The sequence below is a fragment of the Ailuropoda melanoleuca genome, chromosome 20, assembly GCF_002007445.2.
Source record: "Ailuropoda melanoleuca isolate Jingjing chromosome 20, ASM200744v2, whole genome shotgun sequence".
Lineage (NCBI taxonomy): Eukaryota > Metazoa > Chordata > Mammalia > Carnivora > Ursidae > Ailuropoda > Ailuropoda melanoleuca.
In genome coordinates this window covers 10977634-11000100 of record NC_048237.1, presented here as the reverse complement: position 1 = coordinate 11000100, position 22467 = coordinate 10977634, and the positions used below count along the sequence as shown (strand labels likewise).

Genomic DNA, 22467 nt, shown 5'->3' with positions numbered 1-22467 from the left:
AATTTCGGTACACGTCAGGTATACATAAGAGAGACAGTTCTACTTTGGAGGGAGAAAAACATGGTAATCAGTGGAAAGTATTTTCCGTATAAATAGTTATTTCTCCCTTCAGTGAAGAACAGTACTGTAAATAACCCCACAATGGGTGAAGAAAGTAATCTAAATGGTCTCCAAGTACTATGTGTCTGAATGTGCACGCATAATTACTAGCACAGGCAAATTGGGGCTTGAAAGCCACAGAGAAGGCAGGCATTAGCAGGAAAATAGCTGTTATACATTCACATTTGGGAAGGTAATGCCAGAGGTCTCCTATAGTTCATTAGAAATATTGGTTTAGGTAATTCCCAATTATTTTCCGATATTAAATCTATTTAACTCTAAGAAATCCTTATTCTAAAATAATTTCCCCAAATTTTACAGATTTAAGAAGCCTAAGAAATAGGACACTGCACATTCGTGTCAACAAGAAATTCTTTCTCCCTATTTCTGTGTGACTTCTACCAGGAAGGAAACAATGCTGGGAAATGAGAGTCCACTCCACAAGAATTTCTTCTACCCCACCTTAAATATAGACTTCATATTATTACATCCATTGTGTTCCTGTAAGGTTGACTCATTTAAAGAGAAAACTTCTGATAAAAATCTAACTTCTGCTCTTCATCTGATTTTCTCTTGTGTTTGGAAATCATTCACATGGTTTTATTTTTTGGTAGGACACTAGTGTGCACTTTACCAAATGACTCTAAATTGATTAACAATTACCACAGATAGCAAGGCAGGTACTTCTCCAGAGGAGAAACCATCTCAATATTTTGGGAACCAATTCGAATGCAGTCTCCAAACTCAGAATAAACAAAATTGGTGCTTCCTTCATTTTATTTCTAAGCCCAGAGCCAAATCAGAACTACGCGCACATTACTAAGGAAAAAGTACTCAATTAGCTCTATCCTTGGGATGGCAAAGCAAACGTACATCTAATATTTCCCCGATTAGTCACAGTTTCATCATCCAAGTAACAGAACTACATGTATTTTCAATGAGGATTCTGGCAGTGAGAATAATTGATATATTTTATATAAACAGAAGCCAAAGGGGTAAAAAACTCACTGCAATGTTTTTGAGCAAACCAACACTGGCTCACTTTAAAACACTATATAAGTACTAGAAACTGTAATTAAATGAGGTCTTGAAAGTGCTAAGCAGAAGAAAGTGTTAATTAGTAGATTAGTAAAAATACCATTTTTAGAGTAGAAACGCCTTTACACTTTTAAACATTTATAAAAAACAATTTGATAAGGTACAATTTGGGATATTTATGGAAGCCTGGTTTATGCTTTCTTCAAAAAAAAAAAAAAATCACAGCACCTTTTATCCAATGAGCTCAATGCTCTGTGAAATACATTTTTTCCTCTTAAAAAGTAGAACAAAATAAAATAGAATGTAAGGCATCAGAGAGAACATTTAAATAGAGGCCATATGAGCATCCCTGGAGAAAACGAGCATCAGCAATACAGTCAGCTGACCAGGACTAATACATTGCCAAATGGTCAATCAACAGTATACACACAGCTTGCTCCAGCCTCTCCTTCCAAATTTTGCTCATTTGTCACCTTCACAGTGAGGCCTCTCCTGGCCACCCCATTTAAAATCACAAACTCCACCCCCATCTCTGGGACTCCTGAACCCATGTTCCATTTATTGTCATCTCTATAGCACTTATCCCCTTATATATTCTGTAATTGGCCTGTTTGCTTATTGTCTTCATGGATTTAACACTGCAAGGGTTCACACCCCTGCCTCCTTCATCCACTGTTGTATCTCTACTGCCTGACACATAGTAGGTGCTCATAAATGGCTATTTTATGAATAAACAGCATCAAGCCTCTTTATACCAGACATCCAAAGTCTTGGATATCTTTTGTTGTACTTTGAAATGAATATATAAAAAAACTTTTCATAGGGAGGAAAAAAAAAAAATCACACACCAAAAACAGTTCTTGTAAAGTTCTAGACATTTAAAAAAAAAATAAAAATATCTGTCTTATATATTCAGTTGAAAATTTTTTTGTAAGTAACATTGCTTTGGATTAATCAGATAAAGATGAAAGTCAAGAATTTTGCCAACAGTGTTTCTTGCTAACATTACTCAGTTATGCCTTTCAGCTCAGTATATTGTATATGAAGGATATCTTGTTAAAACAACTGTTGAAGGCAAGTCGTGTCGTATCAGCCACACTCTGTACCCTATGGGAACTCAAATGTTCCAAAGTCTATGTTAATATAATCTTGCTGCTCTGTTGAGCTAAGGCGAAAATCAGTTTTTCAGTGCCATGTAAGGCTTTATGAAAGTACCACATTATCTATATGTCTTCCAGAAATGAAGGAAAGCTGCAGTAAGGATTATGCTGAATCAATTTAGGAAGGTAAATATTGCTAACAAATACCATAAAATAACCTAGTAAATGATTCCAATCTCCATTTATCAACTAACATGAAGTCTGTACTCTTCTTTATGTAATTGGTAACACAGTACCTATGGGAAAACAAAATTCCCCAGCTCAAGGGCTCCAAGTAGCTTTTCAGCACAGAGGCTCTCTACTTTCCAATGCAGATTTCCGATACGGTACTCCATACAACCCTACAAATCTGTTCTTTTCTTGGGATGTGAGGTCTCATTCTTGCTTACCAACCTCTCTATTCATTATAAATTACCTGACGATAAAAGACAAAGACCCTTGCTTTTAGGTTTTTGGGAGGACTGCAGGAGAGGTAGTGTTAGACAAGATTAGGGGGTTTTGTTTTCAATTAATGATATTTAGGTCTAATGAGAAATTATTACAGAAAATGTATAATGCTTACTACTTACAAAGTGCTTGTTTCATTGGCTGGGGATTTTGAAGACCAATTATTATTACAGAAATAGACACACAGAATTGTGAAGGACTGAAAAACTGAGTGTAACATAACTCAATCCAATTCTACCAATTAACCAAATAAACTAAATCTTAAAATGTTAGAAGTTAAACAAAATACAGATTCTTGTGGACTCTGCAAATAGTTTATTAAAGATCTGCTGAATTGTAAACTTAACATTCATTAAATCATTGCCTCCCTAAACAAATATTTTGAAGAAGTTAAATTAACTTATAGTAATTCCCCCTTTCTGCCAGCTCAGTGGCCAATATTTAGCATTAAAGATGCAGTTCTGTTTCTGTTTAAAAACAAGCTGGTATAAAACATATCCTGGCCCCTGACAAGGACAGGCAGGTGGACCAAGAGACTGCGGCCAGTTCAACCAGAACTGAGCACTGGTTTCACTGGGTTGAGGTCAGCTTCATGAGCTAAGGTCCAAAAATAGAGAAGACAGCAAGTGGAAGACACAACTTAAAAATGAAGGTCAAGAAGACCTCTATGAAATTTAAAAAAAAAAAAAAAACAAACAGAATTTCCAAACGAAGGAATAAAAAGTCTGAAAAGGATGTGAGCTAAGCTGCTTAACATGTTGCTGATGATAGTCAGCTTCCCTTCTCCAGCTGATGTTCTTTAAAAGTCATCTGAATATGCAGAAGATCCTGGTAGTCCAGATATTTCTAGGAATCAACTATCATCTGCAGTAGTAAGTGCACAAATTCTTAAAATAGGTAACTCAGAACTCTTACAAAAACCAGTGCACAAGAACTATTGTCAGAAGTCCTATTTAAAAAAAAAAAAAATGGAGCTATCTCTGAAATTCTAGTGTTCCAATAATTAATGTAGTCTTACGATTTAATAGGTGAAAACCCTTGTCTTGTACCATGGAACATCTCTCAACAGGGGCCTACCTATTGAGGCAAAAAAATACTTCATTTATAAGTTCTAAGGAAATTATGATTAAAATGGGATTTTTCTCCTTTTTCTCTAATTATTTACCTAGATGGAGGTAGGAAGCAATAAGAGTGTGAATTCTGAAGTTCATACCAGATCAGAAAAATGTCAAACCTCCCCTCAATATGGTGGCAGTCAAAAACATAGATACTAATCACACAAGTCGGTTGTACCATTAGCAAACACATACACACCACCGTTCTCGTGCAGGGACTGAGGTTCAAGAAACAATGAGTCATTCCAGCACCGCCCCGGAGCATGCACCTGTGACAGGTTTGATTGGCATCTTGATTCACCAATAACGTTTACCAACAAACAGGGCAAAAGATCATGATTTGCTGATCCCTGGTTTATCTTACCCACCCCTATGCTATAATGTTAACATGTATTTGCTTCTTATATAGTAAAGTAAGAATTAAATGGAGGTCATTTCTTAAAATAATTAACTTGTCTATGGAACTATTTTTGGTTATCTATTCATGCCCCCAAATGTTTGCTATCTCATGAGTTCTTCTTGGTGCACTACCGATACTTATCATTTTAATGTGTATTAAATGACTGAATCCTGCCGAAGAATGTAGGTCATCGTGTAAACCACAGTGAGCATGCTGGACCTCCAACAGCGACTCTCAAACTCTCCGGTCTGCCAAACACTTTTGAATCAGGACATCACATGATCCCTCCACCCAACCCCATGTTCCCATAATAGCCCTTAAATAAACCTTGAAATAGTCAAGCCTGTGCAAATAGAAAATGTATATAGTCTTCTCATTTCTTAATTATCCTAAAAGCCTGTCAGATGGCCTCTGTTTCTTATCTACTCCATGCAAACACAGAGGTAGAAACATCCCACATACTCCAGTATTCTTCAATATACTGAAACCATATAAAATGTCAAATCCAAAATTCTCTCTTCAAGATCCCATCAATCTTACCCCTTATTTCTAGTCAGCCCTTAATAGAAACTCTTATTTCCATCCTCTGTCATATACAAACATGGCTTGGCCATTCCCATCCATCAAAGGCCAGCTTAAGTTCCATCTTCCCCAACAAGTGTTCTCCAATTCTCTACAGCCATAAATGGACTTGCTTGTCTGTACTTGCAGAGAACTGGGATACTTACATCATTCTTAAGATACTTAACATGCCCTCTCTGGTAATGAAAGCACTTAATCATGCTCCATCTCCTTGCCCTGATTTAATTTCTTTCATACTATAGAGCACTACTTTTTAATATTATATAAGCATCTGCATATTGTCTGCCCTCCGCAAATGAATATAAACTCCATGCTGTGAGCAACTTTCGATGTCCTGTTTACCAAGGAATTTCTAGGGCCTAGAACAATGCCTGTCACTTAGTAGGTATTCAGTAATTATTTATCAAATCAGTAAATTATTATCTATCTTAGTTTCCCCGCTGGCCCGAAACTTCCTTGAGATTAAGGAACGGCTACAGGTTCTCACAAGAAGAGTGAGTATTTATTCTTGGATGGAGCCAAGTAACTTTGAAAACCAACACATCCTAGCCCCATATATTCCATTTTCCCCAAACATTATCAAGTTGTCTAATAACTAAAATGGAATATTAAAAGCTAGTAAAGATATCACCATCATTTAGGTAATCCTCTCTAATTCATTCTGTCCCCTACTGGGGTATAAACAAAACTCTTTTTAAGTTGTAGAAATTAAAAGGCATATATTTTTATTATATGTATATATTTCTTTTTATATATTTTCTTACAACCAAAATATCAATCATAGTATGGATCACAAGTCTACACAAAAGAATACTGTGTGCCAAGTTTCCTGCCCCATAAAGAGAAAGCCTAAGAGAAAGACATAATGTGGAATTCACTGCCTATAATTTCAAGCAACCACAGGCCTGAAAGTACTGACTCGGCTAGGTAATCATGCCACGCGCCCACATTTCCACATGGCCCTGCCTATTCTACCTTGACCCACAGCATCCCCTGCTATTTCAGTCCTAAACAAAGATTTCTATCAAATTATTTTCTAGTTTTGTCGTGTGGGTTAGGATAGGACCACCTAACACATGTTCACTTGCAACCTAACCCAAATTAGATCCTGGTTCCCCTGGAGAAAGAGACTAATCCAGTGGCCTGTTACTGCTCTTGAAACAAGGCAAGCATTCAGTGCATTTCCAATGCAAAGAAATTTCACATTTGTTAATTTAAATTTTTAACTTATTGCATATTTAGCATGTACATGATGGGTATATTTAGATTTCAAAATACAATACATGATTTCTGGGGCGCCTGGGTGGCACGGCGGTTAAGCGTCTGCCTTCGGCTCAGGGCGTGATCCTGGCGTTGTGGGATCGAGCCCCACGTCAGGCTCCTCTGCTATGAGCCTGCTTCTTCCTCTCCCACTCCCCCTGCTTGTGTTCCCTCTCTCGCTGGCTGTCTCTATCTCTGTCGAATAAATAAATAAAATCTTAAAAAAAAATACAATACATGATTTCTAACCCATTATTTTGCAAATACTACTTGCCTCATTGAGGTTATCTTCTCAATGAAATTTTAAGTTCTCTCCCTTTCTGAGCCAGAAGTTGGGAGGTGGGAGGAGAGAGGTTCCCATCAACTAGTCTAGAACATTAAAGTGAGAATATTAATATTTTCCATGATTTAAGAGCAGAATTGAAACACATTTTTAAAAGTGCCACCAACATAAAACTCCTTCCTCAGGGGACAGAATCCTTTTACAGTTCTAGTTAGCAGAACTACTTTATATTGTACTCCTTATTCAAATGATTTTTAGAATTAAACTATCTTTTCGTTTTTATAGATTTTGTCACTTTTTTGGTTCATACATGTTCAACAGCAAGTAACAGTGGCATTAATCCATTTAATGAAGCAAATTTAAAATGTTGGATTATGCATTTAAAAGTTTTATAAAATGCCTGCCTTTTGACTATTGCTCTTGAATAAGGGTAAGAAGGAGACAGGTTTGCACTGCTGCTATTGGTCATTTTAATGATCTTGATCACTGCAGTTTTCTGAATATTTCTATGGCTGGACATGATTTAAGAGACTCAACAGAAAGATTTACTACAAAATGGTAACCTTATGAAAATATTTCACAATGGCCTGTTTGACCACTGAAATCAGGTCTCTCCTGAGGACACATGAACGAACCCATTGTGGTCTATCTGTATCTTTTAATGACCATGTTAGTATTGACCTAGAAATGTTTGAGACCAGGTGGCTATCTATTTTTATTCAATCTTATCTAGGTCTTCTTACCAAGTGCCATGAATATTCTTTGATAGGAGCTCCAAAATACTCAAGATTATAACAGCATTGTTTGAAGTGGTGATACACCATTAATGTACCATGAGGTTCAACAGCTGGACCAGAATCTCTTAACCAAAAATCGATTATAGAAGAATCTTCTGAGTAAATGTGTCATGGGGACAGTTTTGCCCATTAGACAGTATAAACTAAACTTCAAGAAGTAGATCAATGATGAAATTACTTCTTTTTAACACAAACTAGTAGGATCAAAAATTCACTTTCAGTCTGCCATAACTGTCTAAATTCCACATGAAACAATCTGTATAAAAAAATTTTTTTAAGTTCAAGTTAAGTTCAAAAAGTGATAAATATGCTTTAATATATTCATACCAACAGAGTGCAAAGTCCGTCTGGACCATTCTTTGCACTTTATCATCGTAACTATTCTTCATTCCTGTTGTGCTAAATCATCACCATTTAGCTTACTGGATAGTTGTAACCAGTCCAGCACTGCACGAATGCAGGACCAGGTAGAGAACAAAGAATGCAACCTCAGCTTTCCAACCAACAGCCTGATGCTCTGACCCCCGTGCCATGTGCTATGATCATGAGTGATGGAGCTGTTCTGACTGCAAGCTACTTTCAAATAATGATCCACAAAGTTAATCAAAAGGGCTTCCCTGTTCAATATTTACCTGTTACTCATTGACAGCCACTGTCTACAGTGCCACCTAGAATGTATAGAATGGGATCAGAAATACCAAGCTCAAACAGAACCCGAGTGCCTCGCTGAAGTACCAGGCACCACGAAAGCAGAATTAAGCTGCTCTTCAAACCACCTCTGACACTGAAGACATCTGCACGAGTTCCACAGCAGCATCACACTGCTGCTTCCTGCATTTTCAGGCCCAATTAGTTGCTGATAATACGAGGGATGAAAAGAAGACCACAACATGAGAAATAAAAAGAGAAAAAAGAAAAGGAGATATTAGGTATCAAAATATAAACATGGAGGGAAAAATAGTAATTTCCTGTATTGGGGCAAAAAAATAATATCCCCTTCTTGATGTGATCTCCTTGCTTTTATGTACTAGGAAAGTCATATCTATCCTGAAAATTATTTTTCTCATTTTAATACACATTCAACATTTTAAGCTACAAAATAATAAGAAAATATTGATCTTTTTATGTGTTAGGTATTTAAATACTGTTTGCTGGTCTGTCAATCAAATGTACCCAGAGGGGACGCTGACCAGCCTCCATGTCCACCTCTAAAGAGAAGCAGGTATCAGACTGATCATAATGCAATTCTCTCCTGTTATTTTTAACCATCAGCTAGAAAGCAAGGCCTGCTATGAGACCTTATCATTCACATTTATTACCCATGCAACTTGGCAGGTTTTGACCACGGGGTATAAGGAAGGAAATTCACTCCAAATGTTAATCCTCTTTTAACTAATGTTTCCTGAACACTTACTTAGTAATGATGAACAGTATCTGAACACTTAGTATTTACCAGGCATTGTTGTAAGTACTCTATATGTATTCGTTCATTTACTCCTGTAGTAAACCCTTGGAGAGAGATTATTACCAATGCACAGATCAGAAAAACAGAAAACAGAGAACTTACATAACTTGTTCAAGATCACCCAGCAAATAAATGACTCAAGTAGGATCTGAATCCCTCAGTCTCCATTAGAGCCTGTGTTCTTGTCCACTGCACTGGAGCTGCCCCTAATTCCATTTGGCACCTACTGACAAGGTAAGAAGACCACTGGCTTTTAATAAGTACCTTAGAAAGGTTTGTGGATTGATAAATGAATCAATATCTTAAAGGAACCTGCAATCTTATTAAGATATCCATCCATAGACAGACACGTAGTCTTGCATCCTCTTATAAGTTTATGACCTGCCTCCGCTTTCAATTTAAGAGTTCCTAAAAGGTATTTATTTGCATACATACGATTGAATGCCACCGCATGTGTGATACTGAGTAAATGATGCATTAGAATTGAATCTCAGATTCAATATTGACTTCTTTCTCTCTTTTATATCCCCTCTCAATAAACTCCATCAGCAAATCCTGCTGGCTTTTCCTTCAGAATACATCAGAATTCAAATTCCACTCACCACCTCCACTTCCACACCCTGCACGTCAACCACTTTGATGACCATAATAGTCTCCCTGGTTCCACCCACGGCCCCCTGACACATGGACTCAGCTAGCAGCCAGACGAATTCTAAAACTTCAGTCAGATCCCGTTACTCTTTAAGACAAAAATCCTCCCAAGAAGCCATTTCAGGTGGAGTAAAGGCCAAGGGCCTTACCTCGCCTGCCAGAGTCCTGTGTGCTGGCCCCCCACACCCTCTCTCACCTGCCTCCAGCTGCAGTCCTTGCTCTTTCTGACCCACCAGCCTCCCCCCATTCCTCAAAAGCAACAAAAGCTCTTCAGCGCCTTTATGGCAGGTGCTCACTCTGCCTGGAGTATCTTCCCCAGGGCTATCTGGAGGCCTAACTCCCTCACTTCCTAGGAGTCTTCACTCAAGTATCTTTTTAAATGGGTTTACACCTACTTGAAACCATAATAGACCCACCTACACCAAGCACTCCTAATTCCTTCTTAACCTTCTGCATTTTTGTGCCACAGCACTGACCACCACTGAATAGATAATGTGGTGTGTTTGGTTTGTAACTTTTGCTGTTTACTATCTGTCTCTAACACTCTCTAACTTTCAGGACAGAAACAGTCTTAGTTCGCTACCTATCCCATGTATTACTTCCTGGTTGTAGAAGGTACCCAATAAATAGGTTGAATTGAAGAGAGAGAAGCCACTGTGAATAAAGGTAAAGCACAGAGTCAGGGTGTGTTGTACGTAACAAGATTAAGTGGACATAGTTCATAGATAGGAGCAGACAGTTCCATTGGGAGGTATCTTCGCTGGGGAGGTGGGGAGGCAAATTAGATCTTGAATACTAAGGTAAAACTATAGACCCCATACAGTAAGATTAAACCATTGAGGACTTTGAGCAAGGAACTATGTTAGAAACAAGATTTTAATCTGATAACTAGAGGGTAGCCCAAAAAAGATTTTTGCATTCCCTTTCATGGTCTTTGTATACAGCAGGACTCTAGAATTTAACTTAAATTCAAGGAGATAGGAGATAAGAAGACTAAACAGGAGACTGCAACAAGTTAGGCATGAGATAATAATTTAGTTCAAGGGGATGGAAACAGAAGGTAAGTTTTTTCCACATGAAATCACACTATAAACAGGTTATTAGAGACGAGAAAGGTAGAATGGAAGGGGACTCCAAGAGTGAGACTGAACGACTATAAAAATGAAGACAGAGCAGAAGGAGTATAGTGTAGGAGAGTATCATTCTGAGGAAGATGCAGAGCTCTGTTTGGGGGCGCAGCTGCGCGGTCCTGGAGGGAACCCCACGCCTGGGAGAGGAGGAAGGTCACACTCTGCAGGCGGGCCACGTCGCAGCTGTGTGAGAGTGTTCACAATACTTAACCTCTAGGACTCAAAGGGTTTTTGTTTGTTTGGTGTTGGGGTTTTTTGTTTTTTTCATAGAAAACAGAGATAAAACACAGTTCACTGGGTTGCTCTAAGGATTAACTGGCAATGTCCACAGAAGCGCTTGCAAATTTGCTGGTCATTACATGCGCGAATTGATGTCAAGGAAATCCTATGTAGAAACCTCAAGAGTTTTAAAATTTCCAAACTACAAGTTGTCAAAGAGGTAAGACTGAAGATTAAAAACTTGGGATTCATCCACTTTTGTGTGATAACTGCAGTGTACTGACACATGAAATTTCCCAAGGGCAGACCTAGCTGCCCCCACACTGGAGAACACACAGCTGTGCACACAAAGGACATCCAACAAGTAGTGTTCAAACACAACAAACTTACCCTCTTCTATAGGTAAGTCTTTTAATTCCTCAGGGTCTTGTTCTTTTACAGAACTAGATTTCCACAGACCACGCTCAAACAGAAAGTGGATGTTTTTTGTGGACAAGTATCCTGCTCCAATGAGCCATATCATCCAATTGAAAGTGACTGAACTGCTGGGCCACACTGACGTGATTTGGTCTGCCACAAACGTTAGCTGTGTAAGTTGAACAACCTGCCTAACCACTGAGCCTTCATTTCTTGAGTGCCAAATGAGCTTACTACTTACTTGCTTCAAACGCAGACGTGGGGGGTCAATTACAATGATGTCTAGAGACCACAGAACACCATAGTTGGAATTGGTTACTTCTGATTTCAGCCTCCTTTACCTCAGTGCATATGGAAAACCAGCCAACACAGAAGCAGGAATGGTGAAACTCCACCACAACGTCATTGTCAAGAGTTACAACATCTATTGTCCCCAGAAGGATCAATTTTGCCTCACAATGAAAGGCCTCAGCATCTGTGAGCAGTGAATATTTTTTCTGTGGATCGAAGAATGCAGCTATATTCATTCTCTTCTCTCTACAGCTCAGAGCCTGAAGTTCGGAGGACACGGTATATCACAGCAATCATTTGTGTATGGCAAATTTCCCCTGAAGAGAGCCAATAAAGTTGTATGTGGTACAAGTAAACCAAACTTGCCACTAGATTCTTATAAAAATGTCTTCTACTTAAAATCCGCTGGCCCATAATTTTCGTTTTCTAGTCTTCCCTTTCCCAAGACATTTCACAAGTACAGTAAATTTAAAAAAAAAAAAAAAATTCCTACCGGTCTCATAAATTTGTTACTAGCTCTTAAAAGCAGCATTCAGAAAAGAGGATAAATAATCCTTTTATCAGATGAATTTATTGATCATCTACTTTACAACAGCTCAAGAAATCCCCCTACCCTCTACCATCCTTCCCACTGGGTAGGTCTCCAAACCTCTCCTTTTAAAAAACATGGTGACATGAATGTGACTGCTTTCACTGTTACTAATTTAAGACTTAGAACACATGATTAATTTTTCCAGGGGGATGAGAATCAGAGCTGGTTGCTTATTTTTCCCCTTTCAGGCCATCAGGCAGTTAGGTAGTCCCTAGAAAAACAAGCTCCTTCCCTGGAAGTGAGCAAAGACCTCTCCGTAATTACTGCAAATTTCTTCACCAGGAAATCTAGCTGTTGTCTAAAGCATCCAAGACAGGAGGCCTCCGGGTCTGACGGTACCAGACACTCGATTTCACCCCTAAAACAGTTTTGTTAGTGGAGCTGAAGAATGGAAGAGGAGAATCATCAAGAAGACTGTGTACCTCCTGGTTTCAAGGCCAAGGCAAGCAATTGGCTCTGATTCACCCTGAGCACCACTGACATGCAACGGTCAAGAAAATGACGCTGTTATGAAAACTTATGTTCGTTAAAATGCAAGGGAGGACAGCTGCTAGTCCAAGAAACCAGACTCTCCTCGTTGGTACCTAGTAAGAAAAAGCAAAGAGTGACGCTCGCTACATCACCTAATATATAAATACTACTGCACTTACTATCTATTGCAGAGGCTCTTTATAACTGGGCTGACGGGGAGGGAGGAAAGGGCGACTGGGTTTTAAAAAAGATATGGGGATCGTCTATTTAAATCATATAAATCTCAAACAGTCAATTCCAAAGAATCCTCACCCTGCTAAGTGAATAACAAAGGTCTCAAGTTTGACAATGGGGAGGGGAAAAAAAAAAAAAATCACCCAAGAATGCTTTCCTTACATGTTGGCCAAACAAAATCCTCCCAGGACCCAGACTTCTCTCTGCTTTGAAAACTAGATCAAAATATCTCCGTGCTGAACACAGTAAATAGAATTCACTTTAGAAGCAACCTCAAGAATGATGCAGTTGACATGGCACGTCAGAGTTCGTAAAGCGACCAGAAAACTCCGCCTCAGCATCCAGCAGTCACTTCTTATATACGTACATGACACAATCTTAAAAAGCTCTGTCACTATAACCCACACACCTTTCTCACCCTTAGCTTCATCCTGTTTCAAAACAATTTCTAAGAATGAAGTACTAGATTAAAAAAAAAAAAAAAAAAAAAAAAAAACNAAAAAATCACCCAAGAATGCTTTCCTTACATGTTGGCCAAACAAAATCCTCCCAGGACCCAGACTTCTCTCTGCTTTGAAAACTAGATCAAAATATCTCCGTGCTGAACACAGTAAATAGAATTCACTTTAGAAGCAACCTCAAGAATGATACAGTTGACATGGCACGTCAGAGTTCGTAAAGCGACCAGAAAACTCCACCTCAGCATCCAGCAGTCACTTCTTATACACGTACACGACACAATCTTAAAAAGCTCTGTCACTATAACCCACACACCTTTCTCACCCTTAGAAATTGTTTTGAAACAGGATGAAGCTAAGAATGAAGTACTAGATTAAAAAAAAAAAAAAACTGAGGTGGTAGGGAGGGATTTTTCTGCTGAAAATCTCAATCACTAATGCCACTAAGATCACTGGTTCTTGGGGCGCCTGGGTGGCACAGCGGTTGGGCGTCTGCCTTCGGCTCAGGGCGTGGTCCTGGCGTTATGGGATCAAGCCCCACATCGGGCTCCTCCGCTATGAGCTTGCTTCTTCCTCTCCCACTCCCCCTGCTTGTGTTCCCTCTCTCGCTGGCTGTCTCTATCTCTGTCGAATAAATAAATAAAATCTTTAAAAAAAAAAAAAAAGATCACCGGTTCTTGCCGCAGTTCTTGTTTATTGTTGCTTTGTGTATTTTGTTTTCCAAGCACAAGAATTTAAATTCCTAAGAAAGTGAGAAAAAGGAGAAAAGAGATACAAACTTCAACAGGGGAAAAAAAAAAATCATGAAGGGAAATCTCTGCAAAACACAGTTTCTAGATGGAAGGTGACCACGCAGCTTACAGTTTCCCTTAAATAAGCTGCTTGTATATGAGTTAGAACACTTGTTCCCAGAAGTTTCCCAGCTCAGACAACTTCAGCATGAACCCACAAGAAAAATGCCTATATATGTAGATACCTATCTGTCAAAGTTGACACGCCTATCAACACAGTTCTATATAACGATAAACACCAAGTCGTGAACAGTGGTTATCTATGGGTGGTACCATTACAGAAGACATTCATGTTTTCTCTATGTTTATCTGCATTTTCCAAATGTTCCAGAATGAAAATGTATTATAGCTGTATTCTCAAAAAGAGAATATTCAGCTATTCCAAGAGAAAGAAGAACTAATGTAGGAACCCCCCCCCGCCCCGCCCCAATTCACCAACCCAGAGCCATAGCACTGGGCTTAGTCAAAGGAAATCTCCAGATTATCCCTCAATGCAAGCTGATGGGACACACAGTGTGGCTCCCTCAGCTCCAAAGGAACAGAAACCCAAACCCGAGGCCATTTACTGAGCAGAGGACAGGGAGCTCCCAGAATCAATAATAGACCTGCATGGAAATAAAAGTTCTGAGCAGGGTTAAGTTGAAACCCTAATCTCATCGCTTCCTTATTGGGTAGACTATTTGAGTATTATAAATCTATAAAGTTTTTTAAAAATCTTTAAAATCTTACAAAATCTATAAATTATAAGTCTTTTAATTAAAAAAGGTAGGTCGTATTGCATTCCTCCTACTGTAAGCACACAGCTTATATAGTATTATAATATATTGCTCAAAAATTAAGGGGCAATTCCACACTTTTTCTTGAGGAAGATTTTATTTTCTTAAATTTCCAAAGAACATGAAATTTTCTGTTGCATGAGGTTAATTGACCAGATTCTGAATATTCACTGAAGTTCACAATTATTCCCTTTAATGATGTACTGTACTTTGATTGCTAGGAAGATGGAAATTCTTCTTGCATTTCTATTATATAAAGCGCAGTAATAAATGGCAGATATAAGACAACTTAGGATGTGTTCCTTTAAGAATTCAGTATTTCCATAGCCATAGTGGCTTATCCTACTAGAAGCTGAATGTTCATTATTTCCATTTTGCAGACGCTAGTTCTTTGATATGAGCAGTTGTACCTTAAGTGAGGAATACAGCAGAATTCATTCAGTGGGTACTCACCAAACGCCAAGCACCATAGTAAGTGTTTTTGTGGTGTGGGCCTTAGGCTCTCAGTCAAACAGACTGAGGTTTAACGCAAGGGTCAAACTTTCTGTCAAGGGCCACACAGTAAACATTTGAGACGGGGTAGACCATATGGTCTCTGTCAGCACCACTCAGCTCTGCCACTGTAACACAAATGCAGTCGCAGACAATGTGTAAGGGGATGGGTATCGTTGTGTTCTAATAAAACTTAACTTACAAGAACAGGTAAGGGGATGGGAGAGCAGATGCGAGCCAGTGAGTGACAGTTTGGTGTCGCCAAACTAAATTTTACCTTATCCTACCTGCTTAACCTCAGGTGAGCTGTTCCAGCTTTGTAAGAACCTATTGTCTGTAAAATGGTGGTAATAATCCTACCTAGAACCTAAACTTATTGTGAAGATTTAAAATATGTCAAGACATTAGTTATCCCACTGATTCTCAGAACAGCTATGAGATAATTTTCTTTTTTCCTCCATTTCAGAAGTGAGAAAACAGAAGCAGTAAGAGTTAACGGCCACAATTCCAGATCTCATTATGCAGTGAGGATCAAACTCCAGTCCATTTCCAAGAGGTTTAACAACCTCTACCAGAGATGAAATACTTTTGTGCAGACTTAGGGATCTCTTAAAATATGTTGCTCGCAAAGACTAAAAGCATAATGCTTCCACTCTAATACATAACCAAAGTCCAAAAACTCACTCAAGACACATCTACATGGAAATCCCATCAACACACAGAACAAGCTGTTCTTAAGGTAAGAACTTATTAAAACCAGAGTTTATGTCTAACGAAGCTTGCTGTATTATTTTAAGATCTGGGCACAAGCACATTCGTCTCCCTGTCTCTCTCTGAAACCACCGTTAGCGATTTTGAACACGGTAGTTCAACAGCATGCCTACAAAAGGCTCATTGTCGCTCTATTCCTCTCACCTTGACCTTTGCCTTCTCTTCTCAAATTTCTAGAGCGTTCTCCTACATACTGCAGGTGTGTCAGTAGCCAATTATTTTTAAAAATCGAGGCAGGCTCTTCTCTCATAATGAAAATATACACTCGGGTAAAGCCAATTAATATTCTTTCATTTTAAATCAAGCCTCCTGTGCCTGTCCATTTTTACGCTCACCATTAGTTTATCTTGAGTTACAAGTGGTCTGGAAGGAGAAAGGCAAATATGGAACACCTCAAGATGGGAAAAGCAGTGAGCATGTGGACAGGTCCCAAACTGGATTTCATACTGGTAGAGTCCTGCAAGAGGTTTGTAAGTCAAAAGTAACTTCAAAATTACAAACCCAGCAGGACTGCACCTCCTCCAAGCAAAGCGTGCGCGCGCACACGCGCACACACGCACACAGTTCCCAAAAGGAGGAAAGGCTGAGCGGGTGAGCCACTCCCAGGGGTTTCCTGCCTGAGGGTGAAGCAACTTGGAGAGCTGTTCTCTGACTTGCTGTCCCTGCCACATTCTTCTTTTCCTGAAAGCTCCTGCAGGGCTCTCTCCCAGGATGGCAGTCCACCCCAATGCCTCGGTTTCCCCTTCTCCAAACTAAAGTCCTGTCACCCTTATCCTGCCCTCCACTCCTGACATATGCCCTTTGCAATTTGCTACGCCAGAAATACCGGTCTTTTGGCCCAAATCACTACCTCAAGCACCTCTCCCCCAAATCAAAATCTCTTCCACCATCAAGATGGCAGGGTGTACCTCGATTGTTAAAAATAATAACAACCCTTTCACGGACCACTTCCATTGTTTGCACTCTTCCCTGGTGATACCTCTTACACAAAATCCCAATTACTTGTTCATATCAGTCTTCTAGGCTTTTGCAGGGCAGAGGCTTCCTTACTCACCTCTAAGTCACTTTATGCAGAATAGCACCTGACCCGTGGGTGAAGATCAAAATATAGTTGTTAAATGAATGAATAAATTAGCTCCTTTTTGAGCTAGCCTGGCATTAGCCCTAAATAATATACCATCCACATTACCAAGATCTACCACTTCAAGTCATTTATGGGCAAAATCATTGGTGTGATGCTAAAATTAACTGGGAGAAACCACCAGAAACCATGCTGAGGTCTGAAAGGCATGATGTGGAAATTAGAATTCATTTGGATGTTGAAAGGCTTGAAGCAGTTCTTGCTACAAAGTTCAATGTCTGTTTAACATGCAGATTCTATTAGAGCTCTTTATGAAGTTCATTGTATATTTCTCTTTTCTCACTTCTTTGTTATTTACTGATCCAAACACAACTGGCGTAAATTATTCCAACGGCATGGGGGTGGGGGGGCTGTATAATTGCAATCAATCAATCAGGTTAAACAGCCAGAAGAATTCACTACTGCTGCTGCTGCTGCTGCTGGAGGCTCCTTGACCTTTCCCTCCCCATCAGCACAGGTGACCATCTATCCCCCCCAGCAGCCTGCCTGACAAGGAACCTGTCTTGTTCTCCTTAATTGGGATAACACGTGCAAGTGGTTAGCACTATGTCTGGCACAACACAGCTGATGGAGACTGGCGAGTTCCTTCTTCACTCATTCTCCTCCTCTTGTCCCCAGACCATGTTAATTCCTTCTCTCTTTGGAGTCTGGATTTGCCCATTTCCAAACCCATGCCTCTTGGCCAAAGCCAGCCTTAACACTATGCTGAGCAGGAGAACACCCTCATTCTGCATTGCTGCTTTTCAGGAAAGGAAGAAGAGATCACCTCTCCCTTTCCAGCCTGAAATTAATCTCTCCAATACCCGTAGAGATCACCTCTCCCTTTCCAGCCTGAAATTAATCTCTCCAATACCCGTCGTGGTGCCTGAAATTATTCCATTGGAGAATAACCCCACTTTTGCTTGAATTGTCTCACTCAGAGTTGCTTATTAAAATGCAAATGGCCCTGAGAAGAGTAACTTTATCAGATAACAACACCTAATCAGCAATGAGGGGTATGGACAAAAATGCCTCGTGGGTAGAGGCCTGGGCATGAAACGCTAACCGGGTATCCAGGTGGCATCAATTTCATGGAGGTAAAGGGGCTTAGAGAGGCAGGAAACAACCCTCACAATGTTGCCAATGGCCCCTTCTCTTTAGGTGACAACTGTCTAGTCAATGACAAACACCTTCTCAATCTTGGCTACACTTAGAGACAAGGAACTCTGGGTGAAAGCCCTTTGTTCAAAATGGGTCCTGTAGGAACTATTGCAACAGTATAGCCTGTGCTCACTGAACAGTAGTCCTTTAAGTTCCGGTCTCCCCAGCCATCTTCTCTAAATATTAGTGAGATCATCGTTCTTGAACACAGCTACAAAAGTGCCAACCACATGGCCAAACTGTGACAAACTTGGAGGCTACAAAGACCTTGTTGAGTTTACTCCTTCCCAGTTACCCGTACTCACGATCACCTATCAACACAGGTGATTGCCACTGTATTTTGTGGTAAAATCCCATCAACGTCCATGGAAATTTCCTTTCCACCAACTCAAATATTCTCTAGCCTTTATTTAGAAGTTTAAAGTTCTCATAGTTATTATGGAGGGAGCATCTCTTTTTTTTTTTTTTTAAAGACTCTCCACACTGCTTTTACTTTTCTGTGTGAAAAACAAAAAGCAAAAAAAGACAATTGTAATTGGAAAGAACTGTGGTATCTCCCAATCAAATCAATGATTTTACAGATGAATTCACTAAAACCCGGAGACATTATTGCAAAACTAAAGACAGCTTAAAAGGGAGAAAGAGGTCTGGATTCTTTAAGTTTCGGTTCTTACCAAAATGTTTGCTTAACACAAAATTTGTCAAGTATTTACAATATGGTTAGTGTTTTTGAAAACCCTGCTTTCCTACCCTTTGCCAAAAAATTATCGCCGATTACAAAGTTTTAATTTAATGTAAGAAGTTAGGATACCTACCACTTTAAAATTCTAAATTATATTTTGAATTAACCACAGGTTTTATTTTCCTGCGTACTTTACATTGTCAATATTACTAAAATTGTTTAATAACTCCCACCATTTAAATCTCACATAATGTTTTAAAATGTAGGAAAATTCATTATAAAACCAGAGGATTACAGTTGGAAGGATCGAGACCCGTGAAGTGCTGGTAAATATTTAACAACTCGTTGGGGACAGGAGGGCACCTAATTTGCAGCATTTTCCAATTTCCATAGTGCAAATACTTTGCCCAATTTCCAGTTACTAACATGAGGTCAGGGATCACAGGATGGGAAAGATGAGCATACAATCGATTCTCAAGGGCCCATGCAAGGCGGCACCAGCACATCCTGATAGGAGAGACCAGATAGGGCGGCCATTTCATTCCTCACCATTTCTTTCTTTAGAATCCACTGTATCCGCACAATGATGTAACACCCATGCATTATTATGTTTATATACTTACCTAGCAACTCTATTACAGAAGCTTTCAATCTTTTTGGGGTGTAAAACAAAGAAACGTTCTACCTCAAGGCTCCCCCCATGAACACACGTTTTATGTACAGTTACACAAACACAACAAAAACAGAAGCCTCACAAAATAAAATTTACTTTAAGTACAAAGCACTAAAATTCTCGATTCTCTTTTTTTAATTCTGATCTTGATCCACTAAAATGGACTCCTATCCCACTATTTGGGTAGAGCCCGCAAAATTGAAAACTAGCGCTGAAATAGACTAAGTTCACTGAAGATAGAGCTATATGCCTTTAGCCTGTACCTATCCCTATGTCTAGTAGTAATTTTTGAGACCCAAGAAGGTTAAGTAACTGCCCAACAAGGCACCTGCCATCACTGATAAAAGACCCCTGAAAGCAAGTGATAATTACATAGAATCAGGATATTCATGGCTTAAAACTGAAAGCTAGACCTCCTTCCAGGACAACCACCCCTTCACCAGAAATTGAACCCCCATTGATGAAAGTTTGGTCCTTCATTTTCTGTAGCCCTATGGCCAACCCTGACTGGCTGCCCAGAAAAACTAGGCAAATCCGAGCAATCACCATTTCCCTATTATTAATAACATTCACCCCTCAAGAGTGTTGGAAAAGTACCCAGCTTTTTCACAAGAACATTTTCAAACTTGTAGGAATGGGAGCTATATAAATGCCGACTGGTATTACATAAAATATACATACTTCCATGTAACAAATGTTAACACCAGCTTTCTAATACCCAGAAGCCAAAGACTAAGTTGAAGAAAGTACTCACTCAGGAAAATAAAATCCGAATCCATGGGCTTTTCTCTTCAGGGTGTTCATGCACCACATGCTTTTTTTATTATAGGTGCTATTAAATGTACACTATAGTTTCAAGACAATCCAGATAAGCGTCTTCACTAAAATACACAACACCATTAATCATCTCAGTGACAGTGCTCCAATTTAACATCTTGGGGATTTCCTCCCCTTCTTCATCATTTATTTGCCAATATTTCCTTGTTATGAATATCCCCCTAGTGACTTTTCCTGGCAGTCACAGCTGTGCTGCCTACTGTGTCTACCTTGACTACAAATAACACAAATTCTTTAAAAAAAAAAAAAAAAAAAAAAAAAAAAAGCCAGCCCTCGAGATGATACCTACAGCTCGAAAGATAGCCTTGCTGTGGACTGATTTCCTACTGACCTCATGCAGGCTCCTGGCTTTAAACTGACAAGCCTCCTCCTCTAGGCTGATAGTAATTTCAGGCACGTGAAATTGGCTTAATTACAAATGAACAACAGTTGGCTGTTGGTCTCCAATTACTTGAATGGTCAACAGTCAACTGCTGCTTTCAGATGGTCCTTAAAGGATCCCCTTCTGATACAGCAAAAGGCTTCTTTGAAGTATCCATGAATCACAACAAAGCCACAGAATCACTAGCAAGTTACAGAAACCTGACCACCAAGAGTCACAATAAGGATGACTCACAGAAAACAAGAATTTTAAAAAAATAATCAGTAACAATTTTGCATTATAAGTACACCAATGCTGTTGAAAACAATAACACTATCGAGGCAACAGAATATCAAGAAATAAAGCCAGAGAAAAATAAGTAGCAAAGATACAGAGAAGGGTCCCAGCTCCATCAGGTATCCATTTTGTCTCCTTTTTAGAAAGCAGCCTTTACTGGCTCCAGAATTTGCTGATTGTACAATGGAAACCATGAAAGAAAATTCAGGACAGCCAATAGGAGGAGTAAATGAAAGTAGAACTCACCAGCTTGCATTCAGAAAGGATTTTTAAGGAAAAAGGGTATTTTTTTTTTCAAAAATGGAACTCCACTACAAAAGGAGAGTTTGAAGACAAAAAGCACACCAAAGTATATTTGCAAAGTCCACCCGGAAAGTCTCATGCCTTCAGTGGAACTCTGTTTACCTTACTTTACATTTTCTATAGAATAACTTATTTAATTAAAGGTTACTATTGCTTCAATCAATATTCCATAACTTTTATGGAAAGCATAAATGTTATCCTTTTGGGGAGACTCCAATTTAGACTATTGTTTTAAAAAAACAACTTCCTTCTTAGCAAAAGCAACACAAGTCAAGCTCTGATACATTAAAATGCCTTTCCTTCCCAGAGCAGAGTGTTTACTTCAGTGATAGTAACAACACCTCATTACCAACAGCACAGATTCTGTTAAGTAATGGACAAAGCAAATGGCAGCAAAGGCAGAGGACTCAACTTCAATTTAACTGTCCTGTAAGGTACATAGTAATTAGCTGCAAAGCTCTGAAATCTTAGCTAGCATGTTAAGTCTGCTACATGACAGTATAATTTGACTTCTTAAAGGATTATGCAAATTACAACTCATCATTCCATTACAGGATTGAAAAAAAGTGACAGCTAATTTATACATAACACACCTTTCAAATCCCTAAGATGCGTAGCACCTGTGCAATGTATTTTGCCGAGATTTTCTTGCATATAAGTACTTGTTTATTGCAATATAAAGAAGCTTACCTAAGAGCTTTAATATAGTCATTTTTAAAAACTTTTAGACCACAATTTCAAAAGAATAAACATTTTTTTTTTCTGTCTGGATTTCAAAGGCAAATTTTGTTGGTTGTTTTTGTTTGGTTTGGTTTTTTTTTCCCCCACTATATTAGAGAAATATAAGGTTTCAATACAAGGATATTTTTGAATAGCTGGCAACCACAAGCACTGATGCACGAGCCAGAAGGAAGACTCACAAAGATTTCAACATACTTCTGGTAGGTAGATTCACAGTAGATTCCGTCATATCTGTAGATTTTCCTACATTCTGATTGGTTGGGCAGAGGATGCTGGGCAGTTATTCTGTAGAGGCATCAAAAACAGATAGACATGACTAGAGGTTCTCTACAGTCAACCGGAATGCAGGATAA

General features: G+C 39.1%; 1 protein-coding gene across 1 annotated transcript in view; it reads right to left on the bottom strand.

The window, feature by feature from the left end:
* NPAS3 (neuronal PAS domain protein 3) overlaps nt 1-22467 on the bottom strand; it is an 891598-nt gene that overhangs the window by 755701 nt on the left and 113430 nt on the right. Inside the window, 1 exon segment of the mRNA XM_034648322.1 lies at nt 22310-22399. Coding sequence (XP_034504213.1) covers nt 22310-22399 — 90 coding nt within the window.